Raw genomic sequence first — 24,587 nt, 5'->3', positions numbered from 1 at the left:
TTTACTAATATTTTTACTATATGTTTTATATTAAATAGATAATATAATTCTAAAACCACTATTTAGAAAGAAGAGGGCAAGTAGCCATCATTTTTGCAGTAGTTTTCTGCTTAGCCTTACTGTATACATGAAAAAAATATATTAACACCAATCGTAAATTTCAATTGTTTATATTTATTTAATTAAAACTATGCTATCCATATATATTTCATAAGAAAAATAACAGTTAATAACCACCACATATAAAGGAATAAGTAATGGGGGAATTAAAAACAGGTAAATAGGAACTTGGTCAAGCTTTTTTAGCCATTGAATGTCAAAAGTGTCTTATCTCACTAACTTTGCTATAAGATCAGTTCTTTCAGATTTTTTTTTCCTAAATAGTTTCATGTTAAGAACTTCTATTTAACTTACGGGAACTTATGCCTCTCCTTCCTATCTCTTTTTTCTGTTTTTCTTTCATGTTAGATTAGTTAGGAATGTCTTTTTATTGGCTGTAAAAAAAAAAAACAACCCTCCAGAAGCTATTTTTGGCTTAGAAATGAAATAAAAATGCCTTTAAGTAAATACTGTAACTCCCTCTCAAAACATGAGACCATCAGTATCAAATGTGCTGCCTGGACTGTAGAGATTCCAGGTAGGAAAGAAGATAGTTATTATGAAAGCTGCAGCATTTTTTGACAGAATTCATATTATTGCTGGACTTGCAAAACTATGTGTGCAATGTCGGTGACTTTATTCCCTTTTCCATAACTGCAGTATATGTAAAAATATGTTAAATAAGATTTTCAGAGAAGCATATTGCAGTCCAGATGGACCCATGACCAGGACTGAGTAGTTGTCTTGTGTTTCTGTTTGCTGGGAGCAATGTAGTGAGAACAAGCTTTACAACTAGTTAGCCAGGCAAGTACATTCTTACTTCCTAGTCCCGTAAATTGGTACCTGTACTGTGGCTTCCAAACAATTTCCCCATAGTGTGTTTTTAGTAACTAAGTCTGGAAGCTACATGAATAAAACAGCCATGCGAGGAGAGGAGACACACCTGGTCCCCAATACTATCTGAAAAGTAGCAGAGCTGGTAATGTTGCAATGCCATGTGTAGTAATAAGTTGCAAAATACACAGGTATAAACCCTTTCGACATTGCTGTACAACTGGATGTGTAATTGACATAAATAATGATCAGAAAGTCATAAGCAAATCAAGTATTATCAGTGAGTGAGTTATAAAGGTCTGGGAAAAAAATGCCCAAAGATCCCCCTGAACAGAGAAGGGCAGCTAGGGGAAGATTACCAAAGGCAATTTTAAGAGTACAAATAAACACATATGGAGAGAGGTATTCCTCCAGAAACTCTGTTCCCAAGCTATGAAACCTATTATAGATGAATATCAAATATAAATCAGAGGATTTGTTTGTGGATAAGGGACTTTCTGACAGGTAGGCCACAGTCAGTAAGGATGGGATCTCACCATTCCTCTACTCTGATATTAAGCACAGGAGCCCCCCAGGGTTGTGTGCTAAGCCCTTTCCTTTATTCCTTGTATACGCATGACTGCACCCCACTGTATAACACCAACACAATTATTAAATTTGCAGATGACACAACAATGGTGGGGCTCATTAATAAGAACAATGAGTCTGCTTACAGGAAGGGGGTACAAGGGCTGACATTGTGGTGTAATGAAAATAATCTCACACTTAACACCACAAAAACTAAAGAACTTATAATTGACTTCAGGAGGAAGAGAGATGTACATCTACCACTGTACATAAATGGTGAGGAGGTGGAGAGGGTGGGTAGTTTAAATTTCTGGGCACTTATATCTCAGAGGACCTCTCATGGACTATGAATGCTAACATGCTTGTGAAGAAGGCACAGAAGAGGCTGTACTTCCTGAGAATGCTCAGGAAGATAAATCTATCTCAGCATCTACTTTTGTCTTACTATCACAGCACCATTGAGAGTGTCCTGACATACGGTATTCTTGCATGGTATGGGAGCAGCTCTGTAGTGGACAAAAAAGCTCTACAGAGAATTATTAAAACTGCCCAGAATATTATAAGACTCCAGCTACCGGCCCTGGACAACATCTTCGAATCTCGCTGTTTGAGGAAGTTGCATAACATTCTCAGAGACTCTTCCCATCCTGCTTACAATCTTTTGGGACGGTTGCCTTCTGGCAGAAGATACAGAAAAATTAAATCTCGGACCACATGTTTTCTGAATAGTTTTTATCCCAGAGCTATAATTGCACTCAATAATGAACTAAAGGGCCACCATCAGTGAACTGTTGGACAGTATTACTTGCTCTGTTGGGTGGATGTTTTGGGTGGTTTAGGGGTGGGTGGGAGTGTGTTTGGGGATTATGTGTGTGGGGCCTGGTCTTTGGGTGTCACGTAAATTTCGTTGTATGTGTACACTGTGTATACACATACAATGACAATAAAGTTTATATAAAAATCTCAAACTATGATCAGAAATGAACTGAGAGCCAATAAAATGTGTGAATCTAAAATGTGTAATATGTTTACATAATGCCCAGTTTCATTCAGTTAACTCTTGCTGCAATATTTTGCAGTAGTAATTGTCTACAGTCAATGAGGAATGAGGCAATAAATAAATTACATTAAAAGATTTTAAAAAAACCTTTTGCATTAGTTCAAGTTTCCAAGCTATCTTCTATGCGCAATGCATTGCAGTAATGTAGACAAGACATAACCAATAAACTCTCTGTCCAAACAAATTCATACTCATGCAACAACTAGGCTTCTAGAAGGTACTACATGCCAAAGAAGATACTTGTGCCCTAGCAAATGAACCTAAAAGCACAACCAACTTAAAAATGCAATTTTGGGGTCAGGGAGAAAGGGCACAACCTTTTCAAACTGACTTGAGTACAGATAAATGTTCCAAATAATCCATTGGTACCACCTCTATTTTGTCTGGATTAGGTTTCACTTTCTTGGCTGCTAGTCCATTCACATTTTTACTGACTCACCTGGATTTGTAGTTTTGTCAGCATACATTTGATGATGCTTCATTTTAAATTTCCAAACTATCTCACTAAGTGATTTTAGGCAAATAGTAAACAGCACGAATGAAATCAAATTTGAGAGGAGTTTTCTTCCACTAGCCAACTCTCAATCTGTTTCACTGTCATCAAAAGAGATGTAAACTAAACGGTGAACCAGCTCTGTACAGTGGGAGAAGATATTAGAACATAGAATAATAGAGTTGGAAGGGACCTTTGAGGTCTTCTAGGCAACCCCCTGCTCAAGCAGAAGACCTTATACCAGGGGTAGGCAACCTTGGCTCTTTTATGACTCGTGGACTTCAACTCCCAGAATTCCTGAGCCAGTCATGCTGAGGGGAAAGGGAGAGATTTCCAAGCTGAGCCATGCCGTCTCAGGAATTCTGGGAGTTGAAGTCCACGAGTCATAGAAGAACCAAGGTTGCCTACCCATGCCCTATACCATTTCAGACAAGTGGCTATCCAGTCTCTTTTTGAAAGACTCCAGTGAGGCTTCTGAAGGCAAGCTATTCCACTGGTTGATTGGTGTAACCGTTAAGACTTTTCTCCTTAGAAATTTCAGAAAATTCCTACTTAATTCTAGATTGCTTCTCTACTTGGTTAGTTTCCATTATTTCTTGTCTTCCCTTTTGATGCTTTGGAAAATAGTTTGACCCCCTCATGTTTGTAGGAGCCCATCAAATATTGGAAAACTGCTATCATATCTCCCCCACTCCTTCTTTTCATTAGAGTAGACATACCCAATTCCCATAACCATTCTTTGTATGTTTTAGCCTCTAGCCCCCTAATCATTCTTGTTGTTCTTGTCTGTACGCTTTCCAGACTCTTAATATCTTTTTTATAATGTGGTGACCAAAACTGGATGCAGTATTCCAAGTGTGGTCTTACAAAGGCTTTGTAAAGTGGTACTAGAACTTCATGTGATCTTCATTCTATCCCTCTATTAATGCAGCCTAGGATAGCATTGGCTTTTTTGGCTGCTGCTGCTGCACATGGTTAATTCATATTTAAGTGATTGTCCACTAGGACTCCAAGATCCCTCTCACAGTTACTGGTATTAAGCCAAGTTTCACCTAGTCTGTACCTATACAGTTGGTTTTTCTTGCCTAAGTGTAAAACCTTACTTTTCTCTATGTTGAATTTCATTTTGTTAGTTGGGGCCCAGTATTCAAGTCTGTCAAGATCTTTTTGGATCTTGAGCTTGTTTTCTGGGGTGTTGGCTATTCCTGGCAGCTTAATGTAAATTTAACAACAACAATAGTAATGTTGGAAGGGACCTTGGAAGTCATCTAGTCCAACCCCCTGCTCAGGCAGGTAACCCTATACCATTTCAGACAAATGGCTGTCCAGTCTCTTCTTAAAAAATTCCAGTGTTGGAGCATTCACCGCTTCTGGAGGCAGGTTGTTCCACTGATTAATTGTTCTAACTGTCAGGAAGTTTCTCCTTAGTTCTAGGTTGCTTTTCTCTTTGGTTAGTTTCCATCCATTGCTTCTTGTCTTGCCTTCAGGTGCTTTGGAGAATAGCTTGATGAGTTCAACTTCTATTCCTCGACTAGATCGTTTATGAAGATACTCAAGAGTACTGAGCCCAAAACAGAACCTTGGAGTAGTCCACTGCTTACTTCCCTCCATGTGGATATGGCTCCATTGGGGATTACATGTTGAATGCTATTTGTCAGCCAGTTACAAATCCATCTGATGGTGGTGCTGTGTATCCCACATTTTTATAGCTTGCCAAGAAGTAGGTTGTGATCTACTTTATCAAATGCTTTACTGAAATCTAAGTGTACTATGTCCACAGCATTTCGATGATCCACTAATTTAGTCACTTTGTTGAAGAATGATATAAGATTTGTTTGGCATGATCTGTTTTTGATAAACTCATGTTGAATACTGGTTATAACTTTCTTTGTTTTTAGGTTTTTGCAGATTTGTTGCTTGATTATCTTTTCCAAGATCTTCCCAGATATTGAAGTCAATAATTCAATAATTGATTGAATTATAGTGTTAACCATCTGATTCATTTTCATATTCCACTTCTGAGGAGACTGCCTGGCATACTACCTAAAATAATCCATAGGACCTTCTGGAATCCATCTGAATCCACTCCTGCAAAATTGGATAGTTACTAGAAATCTAAATTTCAATAGGAAGTTGTCTGACCATAACAAATGTTGAGAAGCACCCAAACTGGCAGGAAGGAGAGCTCAAGCAGGGAGCTAGTTTAGAGTCAGTGTGCAAGTGTAAAAAGACAGAACCACCCCTGCCTGAATTACTTGGAGCCTTATCTAATTGTTCCCAAGGAAGAGCTGTCAGACTGGGGAGATTCCTGTATTACAGGAAGAACACAAAAAAATAGATAGCTTGAATGCTCCACTTGTGAGCCTGGTTGTTTGTGCCTGACATTTGTAGTATTTATAACCTGCCCCAATCCCAAAGGGGAGCATACATTAAGCAAAAGAAAATAATAATAATAATAATAATAATAATAATAATAATAATAATAATAGTAGTAGTAGTAGTAGTAGTAGTAGTAGTAGTAATAGGCAATTCCAGTCATTAGATACACAGCTGGAATAGTGGAATGGACTCAAGCAGAACTAAAAGCAATGGATAGGAAGACCAGAAAAATAATGACAATGAATCATGCCCTTCATCCACGCAGTGACATTGACAGACTCTATCTACCAAGGCAAATAGGTGGACGTGGAATGCTGCAAATACATCAGATGGTTGAAGAAGAAAAATTCGCTTTGGAAGAATATCTGAAGGACAATGATGAAGATGCACTGAAATTAGTATATCAGGAAAGCTTACTGACTACTGGAGAGACCAAACTGGCCTACAAAAAAGACCAAATGAAGAACAGAATAGAGGCATGGGAACACTACATGGGGAAAAAAATAGCTGGGAAAGCAGATAATAACAAGACCTGGCAATAGCTAAGAGCAGGAAAGTTGAAGAAAGAGACCGAGGGACTAATTCTGGCTACACGAGACCAAGTCTTAAGGACAAGTGCATACAAAGTCAAAATTGAGAAGACAGCAACAGACAGTAACTACCGCCTGTGCAAAGAAGCTGAAGAAACAGTGGACCACTTGGTAAGCTGCTGCAAGAAGATCGCACAGACTAATTACAAGCAGCAGCATGACAAAGTAGCAACAATGGTGCATTGGAAGATCTGCAAGAAATATCATTTGCCTGTAAACAAGAACTGGTGGGATCATAAAATAGAGAAAGTCGTAGACAATGATAAAGTTAAACTGCTCTGGGACTTCAGAATTCAAACAGACAAGCACCTGCAACATAACACCCCAGACTTAACAATTGTCGATAAGAAAGACAAAAAAGTCTGGTTGTGGCAGTGCCTGGAGACAGCAGAATAGACGAGAAAGAACTGGAGAAGGTAACAAAATACAAAGACCTACAAATAGAAATAGAAAGACTGTGGCAAAGGCAAGCAAGGGTAGTACCAATAGCAGGGGTATCAAACTCAATTTCATTGAGGGACACATCAGCATTGCAGTTGTCCTCAGGGGGCCGGGTGGGTGTGGCCAGGGTGGGTGCAGCCTACTGGGTGGGCTGGGGGCTAGGCAGATTGTACTTCTCATCAGATTCGCGCCACATTGAAACCGGGTAGGCTGGGAGCTGGGCGGCCTCGCGTTTCTTTTTGGATTTGCACCATTCGGCTCAGCCTCTTGGTGCTGTGAGGAGACCGCCCCGCTGCCTGCCAAAACTCCTCCCCCAGAACCCATCAAGCCGGATATGTGAAGTAGGCGAGGGCCATTTGCTGGCCACTTCTAGGTGATGGTGCATTTCTTCATTCCTCACAAAGGGTGACACCTCCCCAGCATGCACCCAGGGGGTGGGGCCGACGCAGCAGGAGCTGGTTCCTCACTATTTCCAGACAGCCTTGTGGAACTAAGACTGAATGTGTTTCAGCATAGATGGCCACCACAAAATTGTACATTGGCTCCCAGCCGGCCTGGGCCAGGGCCGTGGGGACCGTTCCCTCACTGTTTCCAGGATGGCTTCACGGGCCACATGAAACCACTTCATGGGCCGCATCCGGCCCCCGGGCCTTGTGTTTGACATGTCTGACCAATACTAATAGGCGTCTTGGGTGCAATCCCAAAACACCATTTGAACATCATTGGCATTGACAAATTCACCATTAGTCAATTGCAAAAGGCGGCCTTTCTAGGAACTGCTTCCATCCTGCGACGACATCTGTAATACCATCAAACATCCACATCTGCCTATCCCAGGTCCTTGGTAAGGACTTGATAGGTAGACAAAAATGCCAAATCCAATCTGAACATCTGGCTGACTATGCGATGATTAATCATCATCATCATCATCATCATCATCATCACCATCATCATCATCATCTAAATCCTAACAGTATCAAAAACAAAAAGTAACTACAGAAGGCAAAGATAGAAGTTGAGATAAAACTCAAGATGGGCCCTCATAGTTAATAGACTTTGTAGCAAGATGGGAGATGCACATAATTCTCAGGGGAGAGTATTTCACGAGATGGAGCTATTACAAGCAATGTCTATGCCCTAGGGCAGGGCTTTTCAACCAGTGGTACGGGTACCACTTGTGGTACATTGGCACCTTGCAGGTGGTACACGACCATCCTAGAAAAGTAGTAGTGGGGGAGGGGAATGAGCTGAACCGATAGCAGCACCGCACAAGTCTGAGCAAGAGATGGCTGGAGCTGCAAAGCTGTCAGTAATGCTTTCCAGCTAATCGGCGCTTTTGGGGGGCTGTCAGGGCTCAGAAAGTGCCAGGATCAGCACCAGGCTCCAGCTGGAGCTTGGCGCTGATCCTGGTGCTTCTGCTGAGTCCTGAAGAAGCACCAATCAGCTGGAAAGCAACACTGATCCTGGCGCTTCTGCTGAGCCCAGAAGAAGGGCCAATTAGCTGGAATGTTGCAGCATCTCCAGGGTCTTGTGATTTACATTCAGATGCTTGGCAACTGATTCATATTTATGACGGTCCCAGTGTCCCAGGGTCATGTGAAGTGACCCAAACCTGCTGCAACCACCCAGCAGACAGGGGGAATAAAAACCAAATACCCTCCCCCACTCCATCCCCGCTGCCAATCCTCAACAGAAATGCTCACAACAATGAAAACCTTGGACAGGAGGAAGAGTGCAGCCGGGCGGGCAGGCAGGTGTCTTGCTCAGCTGTAGCTTGGGGGGCACTTTTTTCAGTGCCGTTGTAACTTCGAACAGTCACTAAGTGAACTGTTGTAAGTCGAGGACTATCTGTACTTTATCACGTTTTTCCTTTTTTTTTGGTCGTCAAGTTTTTGACATCTTGCTAGGCGACTGGTGGTACTCGGATGTTGTCATATCCTAAAAGTGGTACAATGGGTGAAAAGGTTGAAAAGCCCTGCCGTAGGAATCTTATAAACATTCAGTAGGCCCCCTCCCTCCTTCAGTAGACCAGATAAGCAGTTTTAGTTTAAGCAAGATGTCACCTGATATATGCCAGTGGTGCATCAGGACATGAAAAGTAATGACTAGGACTCTTAATTAGACACACTGACAATTAATGAATAACTTTAGTGTAGTTGTAATTCTGTATCGGTGGAACCAATAACCTTAGTACTACATTTTGTATAGGCTGCAGTTTCTGGTTGCCTCCAAAGGCAGCTCCCATGCAGGGCACTTAGCAGTTAAGCTGAATAGGCATGAATTAATGAGATAAGAGCATCCTGGTCCAGATAAAACCATAACTGACACAAGTCACAACTGCTATCAGCCATTATAAGCAGGAACTGCAAATCCAGGAGGAGCCTTAAGTTATGAACCATGTTCCCCGGAGAAATACAATTTCATCCAGAATGTCCAATATTTATCTAATAGCAACTCTGTTTCACTAGAATTAATTGTTTATTTTACCTGATCCAGATTCTCACAGTTTCCAAGTACCAATTCAAACTCTCCGTGGCATCCTTAGCTTGACATGAAATGACAATGTATACAGTAATTGAGTGTCACCAATTGTAGGTGATCAAGAAGGATGCTGCTGAAAGGTCTGACATACCAAGAGGAGCATACTTCTCCATCTGGATCTTAATGGTCATCTAGTGACCAATACTGCTTCTGTCCCATGATGGGAGGGAGGATTCATACTATCTGCTTCCTCTGGGATCATCTAATATTTCCACCAATCTTCTCAAAAGACTAATCTAAAACAGGAAGATTGAAAATGGCAAAAGTCAAGCACAGCTGGCTTCTTCAAAAGACAGTGCACAATCACTTCTTTCATTGAAGAAGATATCACCCCATCCTTCAATAAAGCATTGAGAACCTCCTAGATCCAGCAACCTATGCCGCATTTAGACATCCAAATGAATCCAGAAAGGATATGGATCCAACAAAAAGATAGTAGGGTCAAACTCGAAAGGATCTTATCCACTCCCCCAGATCCTGCATGTTCAAATCAATCACAAGATAACATCTCATTACTAATAATAGAATCTGTCCAACTGGCATCCAACCCACAGTGGATACAAGCACTTTTACCAATAAATAACAGTGAAAGTTCATGTGATGTGCCCACAGCAATTTTTTCCCCGGTTCATTCTGGTTCAAAATGTCTCTGGCTGCCAGAACTGCTGCTTTGCTGCTTTAATTGCAATGGTATAAACTTGATTGTCACACCCATACAAGTATAGTACTCAGTAAACCAACATGCTGTCCAGGACTAGAAAATTTGTAAGATTGCTAATAGGAGCAATCTCATCCAGTGTTTTGACAGTCCTGAATTGGTCAAACCATGGCAGTCTCATTGTGAATATTGAAATCTTTCAGAAAGAACAAAGTGTAGATACAAAATTAGTTATCAAAAGGTAAATGGTATATCAATAGAGGCCATGAAGATAGAAACATTAGAATGGCATTTGAATGAATAGGAAGCCTGGAAAAAGAAAGGAAATTCATAAAGTGTTATCCCTACAAGGTAGACCAGACTAAGAACAGACACCCTATGAGCCTAATGCTACTTTTATAAAAACAGCTACAATAACAGAATTTGCAATTCTGAATTACTTAATTCTACCTCTCCCTCTTCATGTGAATTGGGAGGAATGCTGTCTGAGGCATTTTTGTAAATCTCTTTCTTGGCATATGCTTAAGCCGCTTTTATCTGATCACTGTCCCGGTAATAGATTTTCCATCTATCCTGTATCCCAGGGGTGTCAAACTCGCAATGTCATATGATGTGTCGCGACGTATCGTGACTTTTTTTCCATTGCTGGCAATGGGGTGGGCGTGTTCTTGGCATGACACATCCAACTCACGGGCCGGCAGTTTTGACACCCCTGCTGTATACTTTCTACATCTAGATTATAAGCATTCTTTCCCCAATTCACAGTTTTCTTCTGAGAACCAAGAGAAAATATGTACCATTTAGCTTTTCATCTGAGATCTCAGTTGTACAGGTAGTCCTCAAACATAATGGAGCCTGCCCATTCAACTCATAACTTGAAAACTTGTAGAGTGAATCTCGTACCTCGAACAAGAGTACTCCCTTGCTCGTAAAAATGCACACGGCTCGTTAAGCGAATATAAGGTATCTCAGGGTGGGGAAGACCATGGAGGGCCTAGTGATGGAACAGACCCCCAAGGCCTCCCCAAACCACTAAGATACCACATGCTTCCCCCTCCCTTCCTGTCACACCAGACTCACCTGGAAAAGATCCTTCTCTGCTGCGGTTTCTGCTGCTGCTCTGATCTAAGGCCAGGGGATGCTTCTGCCTTTGCCACAGCCCGATCTGGGCTCTGGAGGCCTTTTCCAGGCTGCTGCCACCTGGATCTGAGGCCAGCAAATGTTTCCGCAGCCCCCCACGGCCCAATTGGGCCTGGAAAATTCCTCTGAGCCCGGATCAGGGCACAGCAGAGTGCGGAAGCATCCCCTGGCTTTAGATCCGGGCAGCAGCGGCCTGGAAAACACCTCCAGAGCCTGGTTCTGGCCATAGGGGAACACAGAAGCGTTCCCTGGCCTCAGATCCGGGCAGCAGCGGCCTGGAAAACATCTCCGGAGTCTGGATTAGGCTGTAGCAGGGCGCAGAAGTGACCCCTGGCCTTAGATCTGGGCAGCAGCAGCCTGGAAAACGCCTCTGAAGCCTGGAATGGGCCACGGGGGGGGGGAGCATTCCCCAGCCTTAGATCTGGGCAGCAACACCTGGAAAACGCCTCCAGAATCTGGATTGGGCTGCAGCGGAGCGTGGAAGCGATCCCCAGCCTTACATCCGGGCAGCAGCAGCCTAGAAAACTCCTTCAGAGTCTGGTTTGGGGCACGGGGGGTGCAGATCTCCAGCCTCAGATCTGAGCAGCAGCGTCCTGGAAAATGTCTCTGGAGTCCAAATTGGGCTGTGACAGGATGCGGAAGTGACCCCTGGCCTTAGATCCGGGCAGCAGTGGCCTGGAAAATGCCTCTGAAGCCTGGAATGGGCTGGGGGGGGGTGCAGAAGAGTCCCCCAGCCTTAGATCCAGATGGCAGCAACCTGGAAAATGCCTCCGGAGCCCGGTTCAGGCCACAGGGGGGGCACGGAAGCATTCCCCGGCCTTAGATCCGGGTGCAGCAGCCTGGAAAATGCCTCCAGAGTCCGGATCAGGCTGCGGCGGGGTGGAGAAGTGATCCCTGGCCTTAGATCTGGGCAGCAGCAGCCTGGAAAAGGCCTCCAGAACCCCGATCCAGCCTCCAGGGTCCAGATCATGCTGCGGCACAGCACGGAAGTGACCCCTGGCCTTAGATCCGGGCGGCAGCGGCCTGGAAAATGCCTCTGAAGCCTGGAATGGGCTGGGGGGGCACAGAAGCATCCCCCAGCCTTAGATCCAGACAGAAGCAGCCTGGAAAATGCCTCCAGAGTCCAGATCAGGCTGCGGCAGGGTGCAGAAGTGATCCCTGGCCTTAGATCTGGGCAGCAGCAGCCTGGAAAAGGCCTCCAGAACCCCGATCCAGCCTCCAGGGTCCAGATCATGCTGCGGCACAGCACGGAAGTGACCCCTGGCCTTAGATCCGGGCGGCAGCGGCCTGGAAAATGCCTCTGAAGCCTGGAATGGGCTGGGGGGGCACAGAAGCATCCCCCAGCCTTAGATCCAGACAGCAGCAGCCTGGAAAATGCCTCCAGAGTCCAGATCAGGCTGCGGCAGAAGTGATCCCTGGCCTTAGATCTGGGCGGCAGCAGCCTGGAAAAGGCCTCCAGAGCCCTGATCCAGCCTTCGGAGGCATGAGGAAGCATCCCCCACATCTTTGGTTTGGTTCTCTGTTGCAGAGAACAGAGGCCTAAAGTACCATGAGGTCATGCAAGATCAGTAGTGTGAGATATTGCCCCACTGATCTCGCGTGATCTTGCATTACTTTAGGCATCTATTCTCTGCAAACGCCCCGAAGGCCTGGAGCAGCCAAGAAAGCAAAGGATCTTGATCTTCACAGGACGAGTATTGAAGGCCTGGTGCCTAGGGAGACCTAAGGTGGGGGTGGAGAGGGAGGAATAACCAGGGTGAATGTTGCAGAACCAATGTGGTCGCTCATAAGGGCGAATGACTGCCATGGTGCTGCAATATTCATAACTTCGGGACTTGCTCGCAACCACTAGGGGATGCTCATCACGCAACTTTGAACAAGCATTAAGTAAACGATCGTAACTTGGGGATTACCTGTATATATATTTAGTGGGCTTTCTCGTCCACAAATGAATCATATATGAGAGATCTTATTATTCACTAACATTTAACTACAATATCTGCAGGCTAGCAAGTAAGACACATGGTTGCCATAATTCAAGTGTTGGAGTAACAGGCAAAAACATGTCTATTTTTTTTATTTTCTCTGGGAATCATGCCATTGATTCATGGCCTCCCATTGCTTTAGAATTTTGAGAAATGTTACACCTTTATTCAACGAATAATTACCTATTTTGGAAATATCCTGGCTACAAGGATTTTATGTAGCCTTGATAAATAGTCACAAGTCAAGCATGCAAAATTTTCAGAGAAAAAAAAAAACAAAAATCTACAATTCTAAGGCACCCTATTCATACATAAAGCAACTCATCATAAATTAATGATAAGTGCAATCTTGCAACTATGTTTAGGAATGTCTCTAATTTTTTCAGTCTTGCTTTATGAACATAATTACATGAACGTGGTTCCTAGAAGTCTATCATAATAAATGAACTAAGAACCTAGGGCCTTAAGTTGTTAAGTTGGCAAGTATTCTAATTATGAATTCTAGTGATCTCCTGCATCATTTTAATTAACTAAAGCAAAGAAACCACATACATTCATACTGTGATGTGAGCTACAACAAAGCCCAAGAAACTATCTAATTCAGCTTCTTCAAACTGAAAGAATGACCGGTAGCTGCAGCTGACAGTAAACATAACATTACGAACAAATCAGTGATATCATCCAGTGAAATGTGGTTGACAGATCTTGTAGGTAAATATTTCTAAAACTACTATGATTTATACCTCCTATGTATGCAACTGGGCACAACACAATACACTCTTCAATATAAGAAGCCAATAATTACTAAAGAAAGCTACATGGGAATCCCATCAACAGTATCTAAAAAAGTTTAGCTTCCACCCAACATCATATAAGCAAACCTTGGTTTGCACCCAACATCATACAAGCAAACCTTGGTCTGCCTTTTCTCTTTCCCATTGTACTTCTCCATACCATCTCCAAATGAATTCTGCAGTGCATCCAACCTCTAAAAAAACCTGAAAAGTTCATTAGGGAAGATTCTCCTAATAGTGTCCAGGCAACTGACTAACAGACATTGCTGGCAAACATTATTTTAAGAGGAGATGCTTTCCTTAATTATTCACAACAGGAAATCATTTTGGGGCTCAGTATTACCAGACAGCATCAGATTCTTCCTTAGCAGCTCATTTAATCTCTTTACTAACTTAAAGACAGCTTGCTGGAGACGAGTCAAGCTACTTTTATTTGTACTTTGGAAACACAGACATGGATTCTTCAATGCTCCTATGATTATATGGAGCATTTTTCTTTCTTATTATCTAAAATTTGGATTGCTCCACTTCATTGCATGACAGGCACCAACTCATGATATTACCACACATACCACACATAACACACATTGGCTACTCTAACAGTTAGTTAGAGTAGCCAATGTCTTTGTAACTTGCAATTACTTTCAAATGACTGTCTGATTAAATAGCATACAGTTAAGGATTTCGGATAAGGATTCAACAGTAGTATAATTTATAGAAGCATTTAAAAATGATATGCCATAGAATAGATTAACTCAAAGAATATAATTTAACAGGTATGATACAAAATGATACAGGAGAGGAAAATATAAGGAACTAAGACAATGTTACATTTGCTATAAAAAGTAAGGAGAATTGTCACTAAAACAAACAAACAAACAAAAACCCCAAAACCAAAGCCAGGCTAGTGGAAGCAGGTTGTCACAATTGACACATTTTATTGTACAAGTATTACCCTTGTGAGAAAATAGTGTCCAAAATATATCACAGATCCATATATTTTAGTAACCCAAGTTCAATGAACAATAAGACTATCAGATTAGGATCTGTGGCAAGCAGATAAAAAAAAAAACAAACCCCCCTCAATTCATACATTGATAAGCTTTGCAACTAAATGGTATCTCTTATTCAAAACAATATATATAATAATAGAGGAAGATCTATTTGATGATTTAAAAGTGTTGACATGGAAGGCTAGTTGGCAAAGAAAGAAAGCCAGAATAAGGCTGAAGAAAACTGGGGTTTTGATTTATTAGAGGGGATTTCATATTACTAATTAGAGGGTCAAAGGGAAAAGTTGAGATAAGGGTCATTAAATTTAAAATATTTGGAAATTAGTCCAAAATAAGGATGCTATTTGTTTAATATTTAAAAATTAGACCCAAAAGAAAAAAAATATGAATGTGTTTGATTTACTGATTAATTCAGACAATATATGTAATGGGCTTTGATTTAATAAAGGGGACACTGTATTATTAATTAGATGATGTAAGATGGGGAAATAGATAACTTTTAGGAAATAGAACAAGATTATACCCAAATAGATAAGATGTGTATTTTGAATATTAGATTCTGTTATGAATTGAGATAAAGGAAACTTTGGTTACCTAAAACCTGGAAATTATAGATATCAAATGTTAAATTTGAATATTGATGGAAAACTAAAAATTGGGAAAAACCAATAACAGGACATTGATTGAATGTAAAAGTAATTAAGATATGTATAAACTAAAAAATTATTGATAAATGTAATAATGTTTTTATTTAGTTGATATAATAAGAACTGTATTAGCTTAAACATGAGATAGTAGATATTAAGAGAAAAAGAGAGCAAATATTTGAGGTTGTAGTTTGAGATTTGTACTAAAAAATTTTGTACATTACTGAACTATTGATTAACCCAGCTACCACGTTGCTTTTTAAATACCTAAATGTAAAATTAGAAAATTAATACAAATTTTATTTAAAAAGAAAAAAGAAAACTGTAGTGCTTAGGTACGGAAATAAATGCCAGTGCAATTACATCAGCATTTGTAATTTGTTGCTTTACTAACCATGGGATGAGACAGCTCATGTGCAGGAATTATATTACTATTTCATGTGGAAGTCCCAAAGTCATCCAATAGAAAACATAAAAGGCACACATTTACCCTATACAATTGAATTATTTGTGCTGTAAGCATTTTTCAGCAAGATTCATTATAGTCTGTATTACCTTGGCCAAGGGTGATGGATTTATTTCACTCTAAGCTCTGAACTGACTCTAAGCAACCAAACAGTAATCGTCAATGCCAACAAAAGGTGTGGCCAGAACATAAAGGAGATGAAGACAATTCACTCTTCTGCAGATGTGACCACAGCACACTTTCCAACATACAGACATCATTCATACCACATAGACTTTCAAAACTGCAAATATTAAGAGAAATGTACAAGACAAACATAAAGTGTCCAATTGTTGGAAAGAGAAAGATTTGTCTCAGAAGATTTCCCACAGAAACTCACCGCATCACACACATTTGGGCTCTCTCCAATGCTTTCCTCCAAATATATGGCTCTAAAATAGCTTCTTTTAACACATACTAAGTTTATCTTAAAGCCTCATTGAAATACAATTTTGTAATTGCAGTATAACTTTCGGTTTTCTCTTCCTCAGCAGTAACCAATTTCAAAATGCCCCTACCTGCTTCAACAAGTTATTAAAATGAAAACTAGTTTAAAGAATAATTGTAATATCCATTTAGAATTTTTTCTCTCTTCTGTGAATGACAAGGAGTGGGAGAACACTGTGAGAAATAGGGCAAGGCTTCATAAGAAGGATTAAGGCCTTACCCACTGTTGGCAGGCCAGGCAGAAAACCAAAGTTGATTGGAATTCTCCTGTCTTAATTTCTTCAAGTAGAAGAAAGAATATTATTATGTCAAAACAGAGGGTCCTTTCCCAAGTCAAAGTCATGAAGACAGCAAAGTAATTTCCATTTCATTATATAAAGGATTTACCAGCCAACTCACTGGTAAATCAATTCTGATGGGTAAGTTTAAAATCCCAATTTTCGTTTATGTTTTACATCTTTGAAATAGACACATTAAGCAGCTTTTCAGATCTAAACCACCTTTAAATTTTAGACTAAGACTTCTCTTCCATGGCAGTTCCCTCCTTCCCTTGCTTTTCAGATGTATTCACCTAAACCAGTGACGGTGAACCTTTTAGAAACCAAGTGGCCAAACTGCAACCCAAAACAAACTTATGCATCGTGAGTATAACCAATTCCACTGGTTAGGTGGAATAACCCATAGGAGGTATTATAATGGGATGCTGGATCTGAAATGTTTTGGTTTGGAAATTTTGCACGTGTTCCTAAAGGATACCTGAACCTATGCTGACATCTTGTTTTCCCCTATGTCTTTTACTATTAAGCAATTCAATTGGTATTGTCTTTCATAGAAGTATTCATGCTCCTTCTAACCCATGCTGATCTGAGTAATGGCAGATGTTCTTCTGTGGTATTCAGTTTTATAATACAGTATGACCAGTACTGTACTGTTATACTTGTACTGTACTGTAGAACATAGATAGTCTTCTAAGTTTTAACAATGTACTGGACAATCTATGCCTGATTAGGCCATTGTTTTAGAGTTATTTCTTTACCTAAACAGAGAAATAATGACCAAAGATGTGCAAAAAAGCAATGGGAGTGGGAGTGACTTCCAACTTCCTGCCAGCTTCCCCATTGGACTTCCTTGTGGGAATCTGGCAGAGAGCATTGAAAATCTTCCTTCCCAGATACATGGGTGCTTCTGGGGGGGGGGAGGGAGGGATTGTGAGACTGGATGGATTGCTGCCATGGATTGTTCCAAATGAAGATCCAGCAACAGCCATAATTCTCCCAAATTTTATTCCCTCGGGAATCACAGGTTCTACATTTTGGGCACATTCTACAAATTTGTCTATTTGAGATACCTTAATTCAAAAATTGTTGCTCTGTGACACACCATTTTGCCCAACTAAGGTCACGATAACAAAGAGTTTTGGTGGTATATAGATTTTGGCAGGGCATTTCTTGCTCTCCTTCATCCACATCGTCTGTTATCTCCAAAACCTCTCCGCTCTGGTAATCACATAAAACAAAAGCTTAACCGTCCACTTTATTTTATGGAGTCCCTGGCACTCTCTGAGCTTGGTTATTTTCTTGTTCAACTTTTTGATAAAGTTCCATGGGTATTCACTTTGTTGGAAGATATTGTATAGGCAGCCTGTTTCCTTTTTTGGATGCTCTGGGTTGTTGCAGTAAATTTGTGTAATGTTCTTATATAGCTCCTTTTGTGGAAAGTTGGGTTCTTACTTTGGCAGTGGAGTATTTGGGTAGTGTGCATGGTTTTCAATAGACTTGTGTTTCTAATTTGCCGATGAGGATATTCGCAAAGGGCAGTACATTATTGTTTTTTCTCTTCTGAATTTTATTCCTTTGAAGATGTTGCTTTATGTGTCTCCTTTAATTTAATTTGTTGCTATATTTATCCATCAAACTGAAAGTAGGTTGTGAGACAGAGGTTGCTGAGGTCCATGATTCTGGGTACTTTGATCTTAGTGTATTTCAGTGTTTCCCAAACTTGACAATTTTAAGGCATGAGGACTTCAACTCCCAGAATTCCACAGCCAGCAATGCTTTTTTTTTTCTTTCTCTAGTTCTGAGGTTTATGGAAGTAAAGAGCGCTGTGTGATCAAACGAAACCGTAATCCCATCTCCTATTATTAAGAGTTTGATTTTCTGGAGGCACTGTAGTGGGAAGTTGATGGAATATTTGCTTCTCAAGTTGAAAAGCATAAGGATACATGGGTAGAAAGTCACGATAATAGCCCTGCTGAGCACTTCTGAACAAAGTGGATACTAAGATAGATGATATATGAAGAGATAGGTAGCAAAGTTTGTACTATTGGGTGCAGGGTGTTGGGGAGGCAGCTGAAGCATGCAGCACAGGGGATAAATTATGGGGATTTATGTTTGCCAAAGGGGGAAAGAGTTTTACCAAATTGTGAGTTCTGAATTAATTACAGAGTTCAGTATAAAGCTGCAAAGTCATTATGTGCCATTATGACAATTTTTCCCTGACAGGCAAAGTATATACCTGCACAAAAGAAAAAAATGCATCATTTTTTCTCAATTTCGCAGTCTAATCTACAGTTTGGGGATTTCTGATGATCTCATATTGATATTAATTGTTCAAGCAGTTAAATATTCCCTATTGAAGAAAGGCTGAATTTGAAAAAAAATTGATAACTGGGGAGGATGGCTGAATATTAATAGATTAAAGACAAACAGTACTCCACAGAACATAGAGGCCATCTATGTCAAACTTGAACAGCCCTCTCTCAACAGAGGGGGAGGGATATGACATCATCTATCTCCAGTCTACAACACAGTCTTTTCAACAGTTTCAAGAAGGCTCCACACCTTCTGTGACCCCGAAGACATAGATAAGCCTCTAGGTAGCATTAACAACTTGCTAAAAGAATGCAAATGATCAGCTGTCTGCAAGGAGTATAAATCTTTCCATTCCCCACCATCCAGTCAGAGCTGAAGAAGCTTCTTAGATGAGAAGCGAAAAGTCTTCAAAGAAAAACAAGAAAGTCCAGTTGCCTCGTGAAAAAGCATCTTTGGTTTAAAACAAGTCATGATTTAGTATTGGTGGACTAAGTGACTATTTTAGTCACTTAGGTAAAATAAGGCAGTCTTGTCTGGAAACTTCCTTTATCTTACTACATTACTATTAGAACATGATTTCCACTGGGATTTCCCCCTTGAGAGAGGATGATACTACCAATCTTCATTAAGAAACCTTCCTCATACTCAGCAGTAATTGTTAAGTATAGACCAGTTGACAAACTACTTTTGAGTGAACATGTTTAGTTTCAATTGTAGAAAATTTGAGAGAAAGCTGATTACATGGTCCCTTTTCAGTCAGGATATTGAACTGGGAATGGGATGGAGACAACATTGATTGCTCCAGTCGATGGCCTTTATTAGAAGACTCTGATATGGGAAAGTGTGACCCTCTTGTCCTATGTGACAAATTTGTAGATTTTGATACTGTTTACCATGGTATCTTCTGGGGATTCAGTGCAGTGTTCTGAAGTGGATTCATAATCAGTGGTACTGGGAGAAGACTGGGGACTCATACAGACTAGTCTTTACACTCTGTTCTTTTATATCTATATGACACCATTTTGAGATGTCATCCCACATATTCAGCTTCATATTTCTACCCTGGATCTACTAGAGATAGTGCTGAGGTCTTATCCCAGTGCCTGCAAGCTGCTGAGATTTGGATAGGAGGAAACAGATTAAAGTTGAACCCTAGCAAGATGGAAGTGCTGTTTGCTCATTCTGGTTTCTGTCATCTGTTGAATGAACTGTACTATCACTCACAGCTAGGGCTCAAAAGGCAGACTTATTTGCTGGACTTATGAAATTTAGAGAATGCCTGATTACATAATAATTCCATAATGATTTTCATTAAAATAATAAATGGAAAGCAATAAAAACACACTTTCTCTAACCAAAAAGCATTACCAACAGGGCTTCACAAACACTTTACCCTAGGAGCTTTGGAGAACAGCCAATTTTTTAAAGACTTCCAAAACATCATGAGGATGGGCTGGATGCTGTGGCAGGGAAGACTTATAGGTGAGCCATTTTCATCCCTCTCTTTTGCAGGTTGATTCAGCTATGCTGATTCATGTCCTTGTGACCATGCAATTAAATTATTGCAACGTGCTCTTCATAGGGTTGCTTTTGAAGACCATTTACAAGCTATAATTAGTCCAAAATACAGTAGCTCACTTGTTAACGTATGCTACTTGCCATGATCAATATTACATCATATTGTGAGTCCTGCAATGGCTACCAGTGTCCAGGTGCAATTCAAAGTATTAGTTTTGACTTACAAAAGCTTTTGCAGTTTTGTGTTTAGGTAATTTGAGGATCACTTATCAGTTCTGCTAAGGTGATCCTCCTGGAAAAAGAGGTTCATAGTATCCTAACATCCATTAAGTGAGGAGATCTAAAGTCAGAAAACAGCGTTTTCCATCATGGAACTAATGTTATGAAATAGACTCCTTCTAGAAATTAGGCAGACCCATCTCTACAACATTCTATTATTATTATACACATTTTTATTTGGTATGTTACTATAAGTTGCTGTGAAGATTTGACAAAATTCAGTATTACTTTGTAAATTTGATAAATACATAATTTGTATGGGTAACATATAACATGCATTGAGAGGGGATGACCTGTAACCGAAGAAATTCCAAGACACCTTTGTCAGTTGTGACCAAAGAACAAGAGCTTATACTTTCAGCAAACTGTAGCTCTTTTAAATCAGCATTAATAATAGTTAGATAGCATTAAAAATTTCAACCATATAAGTTTGTTTGTACAGTGACAGTCTGGAACTTACAAAAACCAACTAAAGATCTAATGCTGACTTATATGATAAGGTTAAGTAATTACCTAAACATCTGACTATTATAGGAAGTCCTTAATTTTCATTCTTTCTGGATTCTTCCCCCTCATTAGGCAACTAGCAAACATATACTGAGAATAATGCTTTCAAAATAATTCAGTAATTAAACAAATTAAATGTAAATTTAATAAATAAAAAATAAATAAAATAAACTGAACTGAATACTTAAAAAATTTAGCAGCTGTTAAAGAAAACTTTAGTTAGTTAGTAGGTAAATAAGTTTATATAAATCTGAAATATTAATAAAGATTTCAACAGGCAAATTTCAGAGACTTCTTTCTGAGCATCTAATGCATTTCCATTAATGCATATTTAAATCACCAATGTACTTATAGCACACTGAATATAGACATACATACTATTGTGTTCAATAAATTTATTTTTTATAACAAATGTTTGAGGTGATCACTGTTAACTCTAATAAAGGAAACAAAATATTATTATACAAGCAGACACTACTGAGTCCAACTATTACTGTTTTTATGGAAAATTCCATTATTTTTCTGGGAGAGAGTTTGATTCTTTTAGGTAACCTAGGGAAATACCCATTTCTTCAGGAATAGTATAAGAAGTCTCAATAAATTGGAATTTTGCACTGCAGTCCATTAGGAATTCACTCTAAACCACTTTATTTGTATCTGTATTTGTAAAACATTAATTTATCAAATATTTTGCTTCCTATAACCGCTTTAGTATGTTATGTATTATATTTTGCAATATATGTTCTTTTTTCTAAGGTACAGCATCATTCCCTCCCTTTTTTTACCCCCAAGCAATTACCACCCATAGAAACTCCTTGAGTCAGGCCCTGGGTGGATCTGTTTAATAAACCATAGCAAAATATGTAAATTCTGGTGATAAGAGCATCAAGATAGGAAATACTTGTATGAAGGTCAAGTCTGAGCAATTTAGTCAGCAGCAACTGTTATGTCACCAGATATATTTAGCAATGTCAGGAAAGTTGGAAGAAGCAACTAACTTAAGAAAGGACCATGCCACCTCAGCTGAGAAAACCCCTGGGTAGCGGCTTCGTTTCTAGCCTCTTCAGCTACTGATTTATAAGAAAAGAAAAACTTTTTACCTCAAAGGAAAGGATTGCAGCTCAGCACTGGAGCACACACTAAGTTTCTGGTTCAACCTCTATCATCTTAAGGAGAAAGATTTTTATGGGGACTTCTAGAGAGCTGCTTACCAGCCATCATATCCCTAGCATTCATTCAAACCTGATTCCATCTTTAGATCATTTGGGGCAGCAAGAGGAGGGGAAGCCATGTTTTGTATTACATATTTATGAATTAAGGTGTGCGCCAACCCTGAGCATCAAACCACAAATTTAAGGTCTATGACACTTGGTTAGAATAATCAAAATAGTTAATAAGTTAACTGACCTGCGATCAAGGATACCACATTCCACCTTTTTCCTCACTCCAAATAAACCTTTCAAAATCCCATCTTATATTAGAAAATAACACCCAAATACAGACAGCCTGCTTCTCCAACCATTTGGCAGGATGACACCAAGACCTGTTTGGCAGGATGACACCTGAAAAACCCGTCAGGAAGCATCTGAGAGGTGTGACTACCAATGAAAAGTTGAAATCGAGGAAGATAAAGTGACAAACGCCAGTAATACCTCAAAATAAGGAAGATACTATCAGTTTACTCCCAGCGGAGATGAGCAGAGAAGCGAGCTGGTGTGTGAAACAACCTACAAAAGCATCTCACTTGCATCGACTGATGGTGAATTTGCAAAACGGAGCCCAAAACACGTAAGAGAAAAGGTTTGAGGTTTTTTTTTTAAAAGAAGCAATTAATATTATACAGGTTTTCCGATGAAAGATGAAACAGATAGCCACGAAATTATCCGCAATAAATGAGAAAAAGGGAAATGGGTTCTTCTTCCTGGATTGGTTTAGACAACTACATCCCGCGGGCTGAAAAACTTTTAAAGCCGGGAAAGAGGAACAGACCGTACATTTAAAAAGTTTCCATTAAAATAACGGCGAAAAAAAAAAAATCACAGGCAGGCAAGTTGGGGAGCCGATCCTGGAGTGTAGCGCTTACCTTAGTTTCCTTAACCACGCCGTTTTTTTTGTGGATCCCGTGTTTTAAGACGTTATTTTTTTTCTGACGGCAGTGTAGATGTCCATTGGAGAGACCTTTCGGGTGAGCCATTTGCTTTAAACACACCAGGTTTCTAGTCCCTTAGGAATGATGCCTCGGTACTTCAAACTTCCAAAAGCTGAGCAAAAACAAAACAAAACACCCCTATTCCTTCAGAAAGATCTATACGAAAGTATCCAACTGGTCCGTCTGGCTGGTCGAAGAGGTTTTGTCACCTCTTATAATCTCAACCACTAAAAAGCAAACTCCCTCCGTAGTCCCAGGGAGTGAAACCGGCAAAACGTGGATTTATTGAAATCGCAAAGCGTATAGCCCATGCTGTTGCTGAGCGCAACCGAGCTGTATAACTGGAGAGGAATTAGCGAAGCTGCTAAAAAGGAGGGCGGAGAAGAAGGCGGGAACGCTTCGAGGCAGGTTGCTTGCTAAAGGAACTTAAAATGCGCAAGCTAGCTTTGTTCAGGGTATTCCATGTGCCTATAAATATTTTACATTCAACCTTTTTAAAGGCTTGCTCTACTTGTATGGCAAGGAGTCTGCAGGGAGAAGCCTCCCTTTCCACTCTCTCAATCAGTACAAAAAAACTGCTTACTTTTAAATTAACTTTCCTCTCCCTCCCTCCCTCCCCCCTCAGCCTCATTGTCAGGAGAATGCTCAACCGATCTCAAGGTATTTTTTCTGGAAGAGAAGCGTTGGTGCTGACGATCGCCTACAGTAGCCCCACAACGAGATGGGCGGCAAATAAATTTTAACAAACAAACGAATAATTACATAAATACATAAATAAATTTCATTGTTAACTACAGTAAACCTACCAATTATTTTTCCGGGAAAGACTCCACTGGGTGCCTGCTCTTAAATAATAAGAACTTAGGCCGATTTTAGGTGGATCTGCAAGTCATAAGGATTAGTTAGATTTCGATAGAAAGCAAAAAATCAGGAAAGCGGGAGGCAAAAAAGTTAGATGCGGGGCACTGCTGGTTTCCTCCTCTTAAAATTAAAAACCTAGGCCGATTTTAGGTGGCCCTGCAAATCATAGGATTAGCTGGATTTTGATAGAAAGCAAAAATCAGGAAAGCGGGAGGCAAAAAAGTTAGGTGTGGGGCACTGCTGGTTTGTAAATCCAAATATAACAACTTTAACAGGTGTTAGGCCTGCTTCTTCCTGCTGGTGTGCACTGATGTGTCCAGAGCTTGTTAGTCTAGCCACTTTTTTTAAAAAGCAGGTTGTAGTCCTGGTTCTATAATATTTTGGTTAGTTTAAGCACATTAACCTAATGAATTCCAAAGCCTAATTTCTACAGAGTGCAGTTTCTCCCTCATTATACAGTGTTGTGGGAAAGTATGCCTCATGAATAAT

At 40.2% G+C, this 24,587-nt stretch overlaps 1 protein-coding gene across 3 annotated transcripts in view; it reads right to left on the bottom strand.

The window, feature by feature from the left end:
• SPTLC3 (serine palmitoyltransferase long chain base subunit 3) overlaps window positions 1–24,364 on the bottom strand; it is a 112,178-nt gene extending 87,814 nt beyond the window's left edge. Inside the window, exons 1-2 of one of the 3 annotated variants that reach the window (XM_039320474.1) lie at window positions 24,044–24,364; window positions 23,172–23,349 (exon numbers count right to left, since the gene is read on the bottom strand). In XM_039320474.1, the coding sequence (XP_039176408.1) occupies window positions 23,172–23,282 (111 nt within the window). In that variant the 5' untranslated portion in view covers window positions 23,283–23,349; window positions 24,044–24,364. Of the gene's footprint in view, window positions 1–23,171; window positions 23,758–24,043 lie in introns of those variants that run through there. The other 2 variants (XM_039320473.1, XM_039320475.1) reach the window with 2 other exon arrangements.
• Between the last annotated feature and the right edge of the window lie 223 nt (window positions 24,365–24,587).

Source organism: Crotalus tigris, unplaced genomic scaffold (assembly GCF_016545835.1).
Source record: "Crotalus tigris isolate CLP2741 ecotype Arizona unplaced genomic scaffold, ASM1654583v1 scf7180000023639.2272817, whole genome shotgun sequence".
NCBI lineage: Eukaryota > Metazoa > Chordata > Lepidosauria > Squamata > Viperidae > Crotalus > Crotalus tigris.
The sequence above is the reverse complement of the archived record's forward strand: the minus strand, read 5'-3'. Positions and strand labels throughout refer to the sequence as shown.